The sequence below is a fragment of the Cebus imitator genome, unplaced genomic scaffold (assembly GCF_001604975.1).
Source record: "Cebus imitator isolate Cc_AM_T3 unplaced genomic scaffold, Cebus_imitator-1.0 Scaffold96, whole genome shotgun sequence".
NCBI classification, from domain to species: Eukaryota; Metazoa; Chordata; class Mammalia; order Primates; family Cebidae; genus Cebus; species Cebus imitator.
Window position 1 is genome coordinate 779,167 of NW_016107411.1, and position 16,958 is coordinate 796,124.

Genomic DNA, 16,958 nt, shown 5'->3' on the forward strand with positions numbered 1-16,958 from the left:
AAAAAAAAAAAAAAAAAAAAAAAAAAAAACATTTCTTCTCAGCATTAGGTTTATTTCTACTGTCTGTTCTGAGGTCCATTCTCCTAACATATATTGGTGGGGAGAGAGGTAGAGAGTGAGGATGGAGGCAAAATTTATTCTGCCTGTAACAGTCGCAGTGGGCCTCTCACAAACATAATGCTAAATTATGGGCCTCTCCATGGGCTGAACATAATATTAAGTTGTGTGATGGATTTTATCTTATACAAGCCGCTTCGGTCCATGAAATGAGATAAGATACCATTGCAGCTGGAGTTCACTGAAGGTTGAACTTAGACTGAAATTCCAAAGTTAACAAAATGATGTAAGCTGGCTACAATACTCAGTAAGTGTGTTCTGTGCCTGTGGGTTGAGATTTTTAAGGAAACTTGAGTCTGTCACTCACAGGATGTTTTGTGGGCGTTCCCAGGCCAGTTATCTCCTCTGGTTAAAGTATGAGGGCAGAGGAGCAGGTTTCCTCATAAAAAAGCTTTGATCCCCAAGTCTAGATTGCCGGTGTGCAGCAGGAGAGGGCTCAGAATGGTGGCTGAGCAGCATTCTTAGGGCACATCCCTAAAAGCTGCTTTTTTCCTTGAGGAAGGCAGAGCTTAGCTGCAGGACCTTGAATTAGGCTCAGCTCCACCTCCATTCAGGACGTGCACCTCCTGGGCAAACATCAGCTGCACTAACGAAGCTGTACCTTGGTCTGGGAGGAGGTCTTCATGAGAAAAGATACTGATGAATGTTTGTAAAGCGCACTATCAATTTACAAAGCACTCAATGGAGGGAAAGTTTCATATGATGTGTAAAATACTAATAACAACTCAATGGTTGATTTTAAAAATCTGGTGAGTAAAATAAAATCATTTTCTCAAGCATGAATCTCCAGCTGCCTATCCATGTGGAGTGTATGTATGTTTATATGTAAACAATACATAAAGATGTCTCTGATGCCCCTGTAGTGGAGGGGCAGTGCCTGGCACACAGTAGACACTCAGTATTTTTTAAACGAATGGGTAAGAATCTGAATCTTTCGATCTAATTTTGTTCCTGATTTTTAGAATTCAGAGTCTACCTATGTTACTTGTAAAAATGTTGGATATTAGGCCAGGCACGGTGGCTCAGGCCTGTAATCCAGCACTTTGGGAGGCCAAGGTGGGTGGATCACCTGAGGTCAGGAGTTCAAGACCAGCCTGACCAACATGGAGAAACCCTGTCTCTACTAAAAATACAAAAAAAAAATAGCAGGGCATGGTGACACATGCCTATAATCCCAGCTACTTAGGAGGCTGAGGCAGGAGAATCGCTTGAACCTGGGAGGTGGAGGTTGCTGTGAGCTGAGATTGCATCATTGCACTATAGCCTGGGCAACAAGAGTAAGACTTCATCTCAAAAAAAAAAAAAAAAAAGTAGGATATTTTTCCCTAAAGTACATTTTCTAGGAATTGCAGAATATAAATGAAAGACTTCTTCCCTCAGGTTTGCCTGGAAAATAGGCAGTGAGCCTTCAGCAGTAGTCAGATTGATTAATGTTGTAGCAACTGACATACAACTTCCAGTTCTAATTAACTTAATCACCCACAAACTTCCTTTTTCTCCACCTCCAAGCCATGCAATACAGGTTTGTTCTGGTAACCATTCCCAAATAGGCAAGTCTGTTTTCTTTGAAATAGACTTTATCACTTATTTTCATTTCCCACTTCCTATCCCCACACACATATATCTCAAACCAGCTTCAAATGGGCTTTCCATAGCCATCTAAAGCAAACACTGAACACCTCAGGAAACAAGCCTTCTTTTGTGGAAAACTAGGAAATATTCTATTTTTCAGCCTAATTAAATATGTGGTATTAGCCCTAAAATGAAATCAATTTTGAACTATAGTAGAATAAGAATTGACTTATTTCTACTACTTGCCTTAGGAACAATACCATACATTACAACCAGTTTTAAAGTAATCCGTTCTTCCTTCCACATTTTAACACTAACTCAGCTGATTCCATAAATCAGAAAACTGGTAACTGTTTAATATTTTTGATAAAGGAAAAAAGAAATTGAAACCCAGTAGGTTAATAACAGTTTTTTAAGTCTATCTTAAGAAAGAGAAATCAAGATTTGGTAGAAGAATGAGGCTTACCTTATGCCTAAGAATGTCCAGAAGAAATCTCCTACAGCTGAGCTTATGAAGTTGGTCGAGGAGAGTGTGAACCTCTTGAGTGGTTCTGTGGTACCTTAGAGTTAGATGAGAAAAGAGAATTTAAGTGATTATATGGCAGTCAGTCTCAGGAAAGCCAATTTGTTCAGTTCTGAAACTATATCCACTGGGTTAGACTATGCCCTGTCTTTTGAGAGGAACAAGAATAAAGTATATTTTCTCATCTTGGCATTATTTGTACTTGGTGGTTTTCCATTTCCAGATGATAGCAAGTTTTCAGAGGCTATCACAGTGTTACTTTCCTGGATTGAACGAGGGGAAGTGAATCGGCGCTCTGCAAACCAGTTCTATTCCATGGTGCAGTCAGCCAACAGCCACGTCCGCCGGCTAATGAATGAAAAAGCCACCCATGAGCAGGAGATGGAGGAAGCCAAGGAGAATTTTAAAAATGCCTTAACTGGGATTCTCACTCAATGTAAGTAAAATTTTCGGGGCCATTTCTTTTGTTGTGATTTTTGCCTTTTCTTTTTCATTAATTTTATTTTTTCATTTGGGGGTAAGTAGTTCAATAATCTCCCATTTTTACTCCATATTCAATGGCAAACTTCATAACCTATTTCATGTTCTGTGGCAACTTGGAGGAACACGGACCCTGCCCTGAGAGTTTACTTCTCAAGGTGAGCAACGTTTCTGTAGCTTTTCCTCAGAACAGCAAGCCTGGCCACCAGGGCAGGGCAGCTAGATGCATCTGTGCCTGCTGGACCTACGACAGTTCTTGTCAGAGCTGCAGGGCCACCACTCTTCACCTGCAGGCTGTCCACACAGACCCCTATGTCCTCCTAGTGCTGACAGTAGGAAACAAACTTGAACACATTTTCCTTGGGCTCTGTGTAGGAAAAGCGTGCCACCAGAAAAACTCCTCAGGATCTTTTATTTGGGTGAGCTGTGGCTGTCAAAATGGGCAACTCAAGAGTGGAGATGTTTTTGTCCTTTCTTCATTTGGAAAGCAAATTGCCTTAACTACTTAATGCCAGTGATTTTTTTTTATGTCCAGAGTCTAAATGATGAAGGGGTGTAAATGGGGCTTTCTCTTAGAACAATAGTCAGGGTAATTACCCAGGGCTCTATTCAAAAAAAGGGCGTATATATTTTTTATGGGCACTCTATCTGTGTCTGTAGTTAATGTCACAGCAGCATAATGCATCACAGCTGCCGATGTTCTCTTGCTTGGTAAAAGCCATTGAATGACACTGTAACAATGCCATGCTCCATTCTGTACCAGGTGCAGGGCCCTATGTGATAGTGACATATGGGGTGTATATATCCATTCTGAATATAACTACTATTTTCTGTGCTATCATGTGCCAAAATGCCTATCACCTCTTTCATCAGTGCAAACACAAGAAATATTGTATCTGTCAGGATGGGATGGAAGAGAGGGCAAAACCAAGATCTTAAATGTAAAAGTATCTTATATGACTTTATCAAAAGACAGGTTTTGCAGCAGCATACCATGTCATATAACAAATTCTCAAATGTAAATTTTAATAAGTGATCAAGTATGCAGTATAAGACCAATCTGTCTTATAAAGAAAAGGAATAGGAAAAATAAGACTGCTCTGTCTTTACACAGACTGATACCAGACCACCTTACCTAGATTCACCAGCCTTGAGGAGTAGTCCTTTATTTAAGAGTGTATGTCTAGAAACTCTAAGGTTATTAGGGATAGAATACAGAGAAGTAATATTAACAGCAGTTTTTAAAGGAGGGCAAAAGAGAATGGATCAGTGGATAGAAGGAAGGTAAGAGTGAACTGGTAATAGAGAAAAATGAGAGCACAGTAAAACAATTCTAATAATACAATTTCTGCAAAGTTATGGTAAGAAGTCATATGCCTGAACAGTGAAATGATTACTGTATGTTTACCTTTCACTCACTGGCATCAATTTTGAATAAGTTCTAATTCCCATGCAGTGTATAGTCCCAATGGGCACGGGAGACCCAACCGTTGGCTCTAACAAAGATAAGAGGGCAGCCATGGGCTAGAATAGGTGAGAATTTAGTTTTCTTTGGCAGTAACTATCGAAAGAGCCACCTATTAAAATGAGGCCCCTACGATGTGGCTGAAAGAACTCGACATGTCTACCTGTCATTATATAGGTGTGAGATGGCCCATATTTGAAGCAACTGAGATAGTGGACAGAAAAGTGTTGCATGTGGGATTACAAATACTTTTGGTATGAAAACCAAACTGGAAAATGATGTGGAGATTTACAGCAATAATAGGCTTCTGAATGCTGGATGTTGTGTTGAGCATCCAGCCTCAGGCAGCAGTGAAGACCCCAGCCACTTTCCCTGGAGGCTACACTTTGGATGCTTAAGCAAGGGAGTAGGCAAGCAGAACCCGTGCTCTCCCCAGGCAGGTTGGCTCACCACTCCCTGAGAGGGAGTAAATGAAGGGGTGGAGCAGGGCCAGCAAGATCCTGTCTCCTAGAAACCACAGGAGTGGAGACTGCCTCTTGGGCACCTCAACTTTGAAAGATCAAAAATGGAATCCTTGCTTTTAATCTTCAAACTTGTTCCTCTTCTGGTTTTTCCTTCCCATTCTAATAAATTCTCAAGCCAAAGTCTTGTACTTTTTATATCTGCCATCTCCCACCACTACAACCTCCATCTAGGTCATCAAGAAGTCCCATTGTTTCTTCCTTTCAGAAATATACCCCGATTCAGCCCACCCTTCTTCATTTTAACTGCCACCACCCAAGGCAGGCTGTGGTTGTCCGATGTGTCAGTTAGACATGGCATCCACATGTGAGTAACAGAAAATTCTGCCAAACAGTATCTGAAACAAGTGGAAGATTTTTCTCTTCGGACATAGTAAAATCCAGATGTGGAGGAGTTTGTTGGCACTGGTCCAGTGGTTCAAGGCTGCCAGGGCTGAGGTCTCTCTGGTGATTTGCTTTTCCTGGATAGTTGTCTATGATGGTTGCTGTTGTGCTTGCCATCACATCTTCTTTTTGCAGGCTGAAATCACGTAAGAAAAGAGGAACAAAGACATAGGAAGGAGTCGCATCATTATAGCGAGAAAGCAAAACTTTCCCCAAAATCCATCCCCAGCTGACTTCCGCATGTGTCTCATTAGGCAGAATTATGACACCTGGCCATGCCTAACTACAGAGAATGTGAGAAATACAATTTTTGACTGGGCCTACTGCTCTCCAGAGTGAAACTGGAGTTACCATAATAAGGCAGGAGTGGAGAATGGCTACTGGGAAGAATTTTGCAGTTCTTACAATACAGAGTGCCTCCCTTTCTACATCTACTCTAGTTCATTTATTTTTCACATTTCATCTGATGCAAATCAGATCATGTCTTCCCCACTTACATTCCTTGAGTAGCTCCCCCTAGCGTTTAGAGACTACTCACTGTCCCTAGCCAACAAAGCTCTCTGTGCCTACCTCTTTAGCATCAGTTATCCTCAGACTCACCATGTATCAACTCCATTGCCCACCCCCCCCCTTGAGCCCATCAAAACGACTTTCCACCATCTGGCCTTTACACATTCTATTCCCTCTGCCTGGAGTGCCCTTTCCCCTACTCTGTATGCTTGGCTTTTTCTTGTCATGTAGGTCTTGGCTGAAGGGCCACCTCTTCAGAGAGGTCTTTCTGGTCCACCCTCTTCTAGTAGATTCACTATCACTGCATCTTATTAAGGTCCTTCATAACACTTATCCAAATGTGTAGTGACTTCATGATATGTCTGCTTTTATTTATTATTGCAGGCATCACAAAGGAGGAGACGTGTCTTTTTTTAGTCATCAATATATATCAAGTCCTAGAACATAGAAATATGAGAGAAATGTTTGGTGGATGAGTGTGTGAATGAATGAGTAAACCGGAAGACAGGCAGGAGGGAACCCTGAAACAGTGAGTTCAGAAATTTCTGGTAACCTCATTGAGTAGTTTGGCATTGACGTTATCGTCATCTACAGGAAACAAGGTTTCAACTTGCATGTGTAATGAAGCAAATCAGAGAAAAAGCTCAGTAGCTAGACTTTTATTGGAAATTGCCACACTTTACCAAATTCTTGGTAGGAGGCTAGGAAATATTAGGAGAGTTGGGGTGAAAGAATCATCAAAAATTTACGTTGGAGTATCTCCAATTGTAACCATCTAGCAATCTCTGTATTTACCATCTGTCTGTTACTATTTGAGAATCCCCCTTAGCCCTGTAATTTGATTCTGAGAAGTATTTCAGCAGTTGGCAGATATCAACCGAGATTATGGAAATCCTACAGTGCTAGCCAGGGTGTACACATCCCAGCCATGGAGGCTCTGAGGGGCCTTCATTTGAGTCCTTGACAGCCAAGATCTTTCAAGATGACTTGAAGTTGGAAGTTGAGAGATACCTTAAATGTGAGCCTTGGCTAGAATTAAGCCTGTGAGGCAGAACCAGAAGATTGCATATCTCATTGAGCAGCCTCAGAACTTTCCATTCTCTTCTATGTGCTTTTACAAAAAGGGCTGCAAAGAGGAACCCAGTCTGTGAAAATATTAGCAGTAACCTCACTAACCTGGTAGGTATGTGCACATCTCCTCATCCTTTAATCTGAATACATCTCCTTTCCTGTCCGGAGTTTCCCACCCTCTAGTGGGGCTATATTTGTGTCTCAACCGCAATTCCTGCTTTCCACAGCTCTGTTCAGTGTGGTAAGCTGAGTTTGGCGTCAGGACTGTGAGGATGCTTGTAAAACAGTAACTGCCAAAGTCCACCGTGACTGACACACTTGCTGCATTTTCCAAAAGCAGAACCAGTCACACCCCATTTGTCTGCATTAATATTCCTGGCAAACACCACAGGAATCACATTTTGGCTTCTTCCCTTAGAACGAGATTAGAATTGTTAAGCACGAGTCTTCAAACAGAGTTGCACTTCCGTTTTCCTTCTCCCAGGTGGCTGGAAATTTCCTGGTTATTCCATAGCACCCCTAACTACTTCCTCCCAATAACGGATCTCCCCAGTGTCAGTGCCAAAAGATCTCCTCAGTGTCAGCGACGCTCTTGAAGGCATTCCCTAGTAGCCCATTCACTAAACAGCCAAGCATGTTGAGAAATTCTTGTGAGGTGGTTTGGAAGCAGGTATATTGGCCAACTAGCTAACTAGTGTAGCAGGCCTTGTATCCCCAACAGAGGGCTCACTCAGCAACTTCCAGGGAAGCTCAGATACATTGCAGGGTTCAAAGCATGTTAACAGCATGTGGGTCCCCTTATGGATTTTGCTGGAAATAACTAAGTGGCTGAATAGGACAAGGGAAACTTCAGGTGCCCCCCCGAGCTGGATTAGATGCCCCTATCTCCTTTCCATGCTTGTGTATTTGTTCTTGCTTTCATTTGGAAAGGATCCATAGGCTCAAATGTGTGGCCTGGATTACTCTCCAGCCGTTGAGGAGAAAGAAAGCTGAGATATCATTCCTGATGTTCAGTGCTTAACAAATATCTTTTGAAAAACATCCCAAACCATTAATAATAATAACAACATAAGGAAAAAGTTGTGATTGATTTAAACGTCTCCATCAAAGTACAGCAGTTACCTTCTATCTTTGATGGTGTTTAGTTCCGTCCATATTTGCAGAAGTTCTAACACTTTTCATATCTCTGGTCTTCACACCAGGACCGACTATTAAATATCAAACAGTCATTGTTTTTTTGTCAAAGCCTTGGCTTAAGGTATCAAGGGGCTGTAACTAAACCGAACCAGAAGTTTGGGGAGTACAGCATCCATGCACTTCTGTGTGGGGTGCTTTTTCACTTTCACGGATGTCTAGTCATCAAAGACGTGAGATGAGGACATTGTCTATCCTGCTGTGGCACCTGGGGCTTTCTCTTCCCTTTTGGGCCACCTGGATAGATCTCATTTGCTAGATACAGAAGAAAGAGAAAATAATTGTCGGCACAGGTAAGTCATCTTTCTCATGTCACCTTATCCCAATAGTACCCTAGTCTCATCTTTATGTCATTTCTTAACCCGTCCATTTGCCAGAAGCTTCCCCAGGTTTTCCAACTCAGAGACATTGGAGTTTTGATCTTTGCTTTTTAAAAATTTATACTTCATAGGAACTCCCCATAGGCCTGCCCACTTTTAGTTTCTCAGTTATGAACAAAGCTTGTCATTTCAAAGCTCATACAGGATCTGTTTATGAAGTTCAGGAAGCATGGACTCACACATTCAGTTATTAATATGCATGCCAAGATGATGAGTTGTGCGTGCCTTTTTACAATTACAACACACACCTATCTAATAAAAATTTAAACACTCCATGGTATTCCCATTTTGCTACTTTCCCAACACTCTTCCTAGTAAGATAGAAGGGAACAAACTGGAGAAGAAGCAAATGGGAAAGCCAGCAGCAGTGCAGAAGGGTTGATTAATATCAATTTAAGAATATGTGCCACACATACAATGAGCATGGATAAAAAGCAGAAATTATAGAATGTTAGAGCAAAGACGGATCTTAGAGGGTTGGGCCAAACCCTTTCATTTCACAGAGGAAGAAACTGGGGCTCAGAGAGCAGACATGAGAGGCCTTGGTCATTTAGCAGTTTATGGGCAGATTAGAACCAAGACTCTTGGCTCCTTGCACAGTTTGCTTTCTAAGTATATGTGTGTGGGGGGGTGGGTAAAAAACGAAAATTATCAGAAGGATATTATAAATGTCAATGTACAGTTTACAGGTAGAGTTGGAGAGGTGTGCTGATATCACACTGAGTATAAATGCTGGTATCTGGCAAGAGAATGAAGTATTTGCTTCTGGCACTACCCTCTTTCCTACCTCCACACATTTGCTTATGCTGTTTCCCTTGCCTGAAATATTTTGCCTTCTCCAAGTACCAAAATTGAAGCCCACTTCTATCACATTTCCTCCATGAAACCTTGTTCATCCATTATAACCCATAACCATCTCCCTTTCACCTACCTTCTGCAGCACTTATTAATACTCTCTCCTTGAGCACTTACTTATTTTCTAATTATTTTATGTGCATCAAGTTTATTGTTTTGTTTGCTTGTTTTTCCCTCTAGCAAGATTTTAGGTTAAATAGAGATACTGGCCACTTACTCTTCTCTTTTCTACCTCACTGTGCCACTCCTGGACTTGACATAATTCTCATAAGCACAAAGAAGACCTCAGAAAAAATACTGGTTGTTGACCAATCACAGGTGGAAAAGAAGGTGATGCTGAAAATTGGGCTAGAACCTAAACATTGCAAAACACAGTCTACATGTTGTTGCTTTTTTAGTAAACCATGATCTCAATGATCTTAGCTCTAATATGCCATTCTCTTTAAAGTAGAGCACACAGCATATACTTTAGTTGAGAATTTTACTGTGGGAGTATTAAGGTACTGTTATTAATATTATTTCAACCTGGAGATTGGAAAGGTTAGAACTATCATACAACTTTGCTTTATACATTTGTGATAGAAAATGGCATCAACCTCATGTTACGTCTTAAAACTGCAAGTGGTGGAAAGACTTTTCACTAGGCAAAAAGATCTGGTTCTAATCCCAGTTTGACCATTAATTAGCCTTGTGACTTTGGGAAAGTCTTTTAAGCAACTGAAGTCTCCTTCTTTTCATCTCAGTAATAAAAGGGTTTAACCGGATAATCCCCTAAGGCTCCTTTCCACCCATAAGATTCCGTAGTGCTTATCATATCAACCATGTGGATCCTTTATTGTCTCTGGACATCTAAACACAAGTATCTGCCAGGACCCAATCATGAGGTTCAAAGCTCCTAAAGTGATCATAGAACAGATGATCAGATACTACTCTGTGAAAATGTTCTGCCTGTACCTTGCTGTGAAGTTTACTCCTTTTGGACTACACTGTGAATTTTAAGCTACATTTCGATGCTGAGATTGTGTGCATAGCACTCTGCAGGTGTTGAAGACTGGTCAGAATTATTGTCAAAGACAGCTGCTCAGGATACTGACAGTTTTCCACTGTCATGCCCTCATCTATCTTCCCAGGTAAAAATCGTAAAAGCCTCAGGTGTCTGAATGAATGATTAAATTCATTCCACAAATATTTATCAAGTGCCAGTTGTGTGCTAAGTGCTAGAGTGAAATGTGAGGGGTTTCTGATCTCTGTGTACTACGATCCCCCTTTTAGGCAGATTGGTGTCCTCGTCCACATTTCTTCTGCCTGAAAAGCTCTTTCTGAAATCATTTACTTTTTAGGAACATCTCAGCCAAACATTTTTTATTTCCACCAAGGGAAATTTGGCTTCTATGTCCCCTGCTGTCGAAAAGGAATTTTATGACGTGTTAAAATGTTTTCCCATGTCGGTGGCAGTCATTGCTATAGTTCATCCATGGGAAAAAAAAAATCCCCATAACTGCTTTAGCAATGTGACAGGTTTTCTATTTCTCTTCAAAATTGTACTGATGGCTGTATTTGCCAATGCATTAAATGCTGGAAACATTATTTCCATTAAAAAAAACGCCTCTTTGGTCTCAAGGAATAAATATCAAGAAAAAATAATTTGCGTAAAAATTTCAAAATCAAGGATGAGCACAGAGTGTTCTATTTCACAAGATGCCAAAGGTGATGGTGGAGGACAGTCTGCCTGCCAGAACTGAAATGAACCTTTTTTTTTTTTGAGGGGGAAGGGTAAACTTCCTTTCAGTCTCATGGAAAATATATATATACTAAGTCAAATAATTATGTTTTTTTTAAAAGAAAATATTTTTAATACCAAAATGTAATATAGAAATCAAGTCTTATACTCTGGAAGAATAAAGAACTAGAGTGCGTGTTAAGTGAAATACAGCAATTCAGGAAACGTATAGATTCTGGGAGCTAAAGATGAAAACTCTGTCACTTTGATATGAGCCCAGGTCTAGGACTGGACTCTAGCCACTGCCACATGTCAGGAGAGGGGAGTGTGTGTGGATAGCATTGGAAGACTCTGGGAAATAGTCGCTGAGTTACACTGGACAGAATCCACACATAAAAACTTTTTTTTACAAAAATTTTTTAAAGCCAGGACACTTTCAAATTCAGGAAAAGTAAGGTGTCAGTAAAGCTACTTTAAAGCAGAGATAATGTGTTATTGACTCTTTGCATAACTGAAAACGAAGTACGACTTAGTGTTTGTTTTCCAACCAAAGAAACTGTACCCAGGGAGAATCATGAAAGAGTAGCCACAGACAAAGTGAGAGGATTTCTATTTAAGGAGACAAACCACTTAGGTGTGTAGACACCTTCTACACCAAGGTAGATGTATAACCTGTAAAGCCAAAAATAATTGCTATCTGTTTCTTTGCTTATGAAGTTTGCTAAGCCTTGTTCTAGAGGCTCCCAGAGCCAGAAAGAAGATTAGGTATGGTCTAGTACAGCTTCCTTTTGTCTTAGGATTCAAACAAATAAGACACTTTTTTCAGGTCGCAAAGCTAGTTAGTGATGGAGCTAAGACTTGACCAACACAGGTTTCCCAGCTCTGTCTTCCCTCTACATGCAATCCCAAAACAGTGTTGTATTTGTGAAAGCACTCCCTTGGCCCCACCTCTGTAAGTTTCCCCTGATGAGGCTTATTCAATGACTTTTACTTCAAAAAAAGTAGGACAGACTGGATTTTAGATGAAATGAGAAGGCTGAGGGCACACACTGAGAGAAATTGGTTCCAGCCTGGTAGACACAAAAGAAGCAGAGACCTTTTTTCCAGACACTTTTATTCTTGTGCACTGTGGCTCATTCTCCTCAATACAGTTTTGTAGAGAGGTAAATGCAGCTTGCTGCTCCATCACAACTTCCAATGTTTGACTTGTTTGCTTTGAAAATTCAACTTACCTGCAAGTTTCAGCACAGGGGTCCTTTAAGCCTTTCTTGGCCTCCCTTGGCATCCTCTGCAGCTCCCTTAAGCGGTTCTCATCCTGCAATTCAATCATGTATTTGTTGTCTCCTTCAGGGGCTCTGAGCAGCTCAAGGACCAGTTACATATTTGGCCCTTTTTTATCCCCATTGTCTAGTACAAAGTCTAGCACATTACACATCCCAGAGCTCATAAGACTTTGGCCCATCATATTATGGGTATAAATACATGATTTGAAGTTGGGCAGATGTAATTCCCATTCCTAACTTCATCACTTCTAAATATATGACCTTGGACAAGTAAATATACCTCTCAGTAAAACTCAGTTTCTTCATCAGTGAAATGGGCATTCATACTAACACCTACCTCAGAGGGTCATTGGAAAACTTACGTAAGATAACGTGTTACATCAGAGGTCCTCAAATTTTAGCATGCCTTGGAATCACGCAGAGAGCTTGTTAGAGCAGTCTGTTGGGCCCCATCCCTAGAGTTTCTGCTTCAGTAGGTCTGGGCTATGCGTGTTTGCCTTTCTAGTGAGTTCCCGAGTAAGGCTGATGAACCATACTTTGATAACTACTGTTTTAAATCATCAAGCATGGTGCCTGGCCCAGTAAGGGCCAAGTAATTAGAAATTGCCTAGCACCGTTATATGATTTTTACAACCATTAATGTAGTTAGTGGAGACCCAGAGGAAATCAGGGTTGCCATTTTGAGGGTCACAAAGAAGAAAAGATCCCCAGAAACTAGGTCTCTCCTCCTGCTGCTGTGTGACAGCTCTTATTTAGCATGGAACCAACTGAATACAGGGCAAGCTTAATGAGTCTGGACTTGTTTCTGTTATTTGTAATGGAAACTGCAAACGTACATATCACTGGTGCAGACAGTTGGTCACCCTGTAATTCATGCCTTCTCTCATCCATCAGTAATGGCAAAAGTTAAGTTTGATTATGCACTGTTGGTAAAGGGTAAGACAAATAAACTGAAAAACACTTCGGGAACGTAAATTAGAATGCAATGTGCCAGTACCTTTCAAAATTAAAACTTTGGATGCTCTTTTATCTATCCTTTCTACTGCGAAGAATTTTTTATAAAGATACTTATGTAAGGATTTCAGAAGATATGTTGGAAGACGCTTATAAGCAGCCTTATTGATAACATACATATGAATTTCCAAGATAAGTGAAAAAAGCAGGGTACAGAATAGCATATGTAATATTAGCTCCTTTGTGTAAGTAAAACCAGTTTCTCATAGAAAAATATACGCCATTTGTATTATATGCATAACCTTTTTTTTCTGGATGGATCTGTTAATAGTGGTTACTGGTTACCTTTCAAAAGAGAAATTGGTAGAGTTGTCAAGATAGGAAGGTAGACTTTTATTTTTTACATTGTCCCCTTTTTCTTCTGTACATGCATTACTTTCATTTAGTCAGTAGGGGTAATCTAGGCAGGAGATTTATCAGAGTTAAAAACTTAATAAGTGCTGTGTGTTTTGAGGAAATACTAGATTTATAATCTCATGGATTGTTTTGTCACTTTCCAAAATTTTTAAATATATGCATTAATAAAGGGCTCTACAACTCCCTGTAGTATACCTGCATTGATACAAACCTTTAAAAGTCTCTATATGCCTAATATCCTTCTGTTTTATTTGAATAATTTGATCATTTGTTGCTTGCTTGAAATTAGCTAAAAACATCCTATTTTTTTATATACTTTGATCAGTATGTTTTTCTTTTTTTTTTTTTTTTTTTTTTTTTTTTTTTTTTTTTTTTTTTTTTTTTTTTTTTTTTTTTTTTTTTTTTTTTTTTTTTGAGACGGAGTTTCACTCATGTTACCCAGGCTGGAGTGCAATGGCGCGATCTCGGCTCACCGCAACCTCCGCCTCCTGGGTTCAGGCAATTCTCCTGCGTCAGCCTCCTGAGTAGCTGGGATTACAGGCACGCAGCACCATGCCCAGCTATTTTTTTGTATTTTTAGTAGAGACGGGGTTTCACCATGTTGACCAGGATGGTCTCAATCTCTTGACCTCGTGATCCACCCGCCTCAGCCTCCCAAAGTGCTGGGATTACAGGCTTGAGCCACCGCGCCCAGCCTGTTTTCCTTTTTTAAAATTCCACTCCCTAAAACAGAGGTCCCCAACCCCTGGGCCAGTGCTGGTCCATGGCCCGTTAAGAACTGGGTCACACAGCAGCAAGTGAGCAGCAAGTGAGTGAGCATTGCAGCCTGAGCTCCGCCTCCTGTTAGATGAGCAGTGGCATTAGATTCTCATAGGAACATGAAGGCTATTGTGAACTATGCATGCAAGGGACCTAGGCTGCACACTCCTTATGGGAATCTAACTAGTGATAATCTGAGGTGGAACAGTTCTATCCCAAAACCAACCCCCAACCCCTGTCTAAGGAAAGTTGTCTTCCATGAAACCAGTTCCTGGTGCCAAAAACATTCGGGACGCTGCCCTAAAAGAAACAAATATCTGGCCTCATCTAGCCAGGAAGTTCAGAAATATGATGTCTGGTGGCGGTGGTTTGGCCTCAGTTTTAAGAGGGCTGTAATGGACTCACATTGTCACGAGGCCTTTTTTTTATATGCATCTCAAGACAAAACCCCAGAATACCCTTTTCCCTCCTCAATTTGAAATTCTGGTCCATGCCTCCTTAAAGTATGGGTTTGACCATATTCATTCTCTGTTTCCTGGGCTTTCTGCCAGACTGACTGGCAGCTCCTTTGTGCTCAGGAGCCAGAACCCGAGTGAATGTGCTGGAGTCTGTCTGGGAATCTCTCTTATGTGCTGTCCGACACTTACCGCTCCTCCCTTGGACGCTGTCTTGCTCCTCCGGGTGTCCTGAGAACTGGAATCACTTACTGCATTCCCTCCATTATAATTCTTCAGTCTAGAGCCAAGGCTCACGTATTCCAGCACTACATCTAAAGCCTTATACTTTTCTTTTGTCCCTTCTCCCCTAGCTGTTAGTATTTAAAAACAATAAAACAAGCTGGGGAGGGAGAGGTCAACTATTTCATTTGTGTTATATGCCTTTGAAAATATCTCATGAGCTATTCATAGAGGATTTGGGAAAATGTTATCCCTTAAAGGAAAAAACAAATTCCTCTGAACCCTACAGAGTTAAGGCTCTATCATGAGCCTAGATAGCATTAAGAAACAAAAATTAAGCTTGGAAGATTTGTTTGAGGTGCTTTATTTAGGCAAGCCTACTGCCTGTAAGGACTTAATCAGTTTCTCCAGATATTTGGGACACTAGCTGGATTAAGGCTCTTTCAGTGCTATTTAGCTGGAACAAGGAATACAAGAGGTGCAGGGCCTGTAAGAAAGAACACATTTGACAGGACATGAAGAGAAAAGGGCTGCGTTTATGTTCTCTGGAGGACCCTAACCTTTCTCTTTTATCACTTCCCATGCATTCCTGCCCAGAGCTCAAAACTCAGGCGTCTTGTGCAGCCCAGAAATCTGAGCAATTGTGCTCAGTGGCTGCATTTTCCCAGGGAGTGTGCTTCAGTGTGGACTGTTTCTGGATAAAAGGATGTCCTGTTCTGAGCTGTCCCTCCCTGAAAGACTAAAGTCTGTTGCTTCTCATGATGGTCTGTAAAGTTCTCTATCAGTAAGAAGTGTGCCCTAAACTCACCAAATGTCCAAACATTTTGTGGTTGGGAAAAATGCAAAAAATGTTGTTAAATTAGTCTTATGGATTTGTTTAAAATTTGAAGCATATATACATGTATGTGTGTAACGTGTATGTTCGGTGAGTGTACATATCTCCACACAAACACATGTGTAAGTGAATGAATAACCACTAGTGAGGGTTTGCAGCTGTATGGAGTGATTAGCAACTTCATCAAGGCTCTGTTTATCCTGCCCTTAGGGTCATTTATAGCTCCTCGATATACTAGGGACTCTACTGTGATATCTAAGACTGGCATTCAGGTGTATTTCTGAAGAATTTATCATTTTTACTTTTCTTATGATCCTCAAATAACCAAATTTAGGCAAAAAATTAAAACATAGAATTGGGGGGAAAGATTTGCAAAGTTTGAGGGGGTACATTTAAATTTTCTGATGGAGCGCTCTCTCGGTTGCTAATAGAAATTTGGGAAAATGTTATCCCTCAAAGAAAAAACAATTTACCCGCAAAACTTTTGAGTATACTTCCTTGAACAAATCAGGTGGCAATTGGAACAGGATGTCTGCTTTTTGTCTGATACAGGATTGTGTGGGATCTCTGGCCACCACTCTGTAGACCGCTAAGGTGGTGAAGGCATTGGACAGGGAGTTGATCTCAATTTGTTCTGCCTGCAGCACACCTTCTGTAAGCCGCTTCTTTTAAACAAATGCCAATGCTGTCTTGTTTGCTGGTTATAACTTCCTCTGAGAAGCAAAGTTTTGAAGAGCCTGTTAGGATAGTAACTACTTAACATAGAATAAGTAGTATGAATTATACCAGAGAAGTAGTAAGTGGTCATCTAATTCATGGGATTCCTCTCTGATGTTTCCTGCTGTAAGCAATGAATAGTGTATTTACATCAGTCCTAGAAGTCATCTTGATTTATGAGTTTGAAAATATGCTGTCTTTGAATGACATTCATTACGGCATACTCTCAGAGGTGCGTTTTCTCTAATGCTCATGAATTAATGCTGATCCAAGCACTCCTCCAGAGTCCTTTTTGTGTGTATGCCCAAGAACTTCCATTTGCAAGACAAACAGCTGGTTCAGGGACAGTGTGTGCAGCAATGAGAGAAGTAAACTGGGACATGTGAGCGTAGTTGCCAAACCTCAGCTGAATTACACAGTTATTGGGTTTTTGTTGGATTTTGTCTTGTTTTGTTTTGCTTTTTGATTGGTATAGGGGAAAAAAGTGTAAAAGTTCATAAGAAAATTATTAAATCCCGCTTAGT

At 40.7% G+C, this 16,958-nt stretch overlaps 1 protein-coding gene across 9 annotated transcripts in view; it reads left to right on the top strand.

The window, feature by feature from the left end:
• Positions 1 to 16,958, top strand: part of ENOX1 (ecto-NOX disulfide-thiol exchanger 1) — a 619,238-nt gene that overhangs the window by 454,504 nt on the left and 147,776 nt on the right. For all 9 annotated transcript variants that reach the window (XM_037741175.1, XM_037741173.1, XM_017536114.2 and 6 more), the window contains one exon: positions 2,436 to 2,648. In XM_037741175.1, coding sequence (XP_037597103.1) covers positions 2,436 to 2,648 — 213 coding nt within the window. The remainder of the gene's footprint in view (positions 1 to 2,435; positions 2,649 to 16,958) is intronic.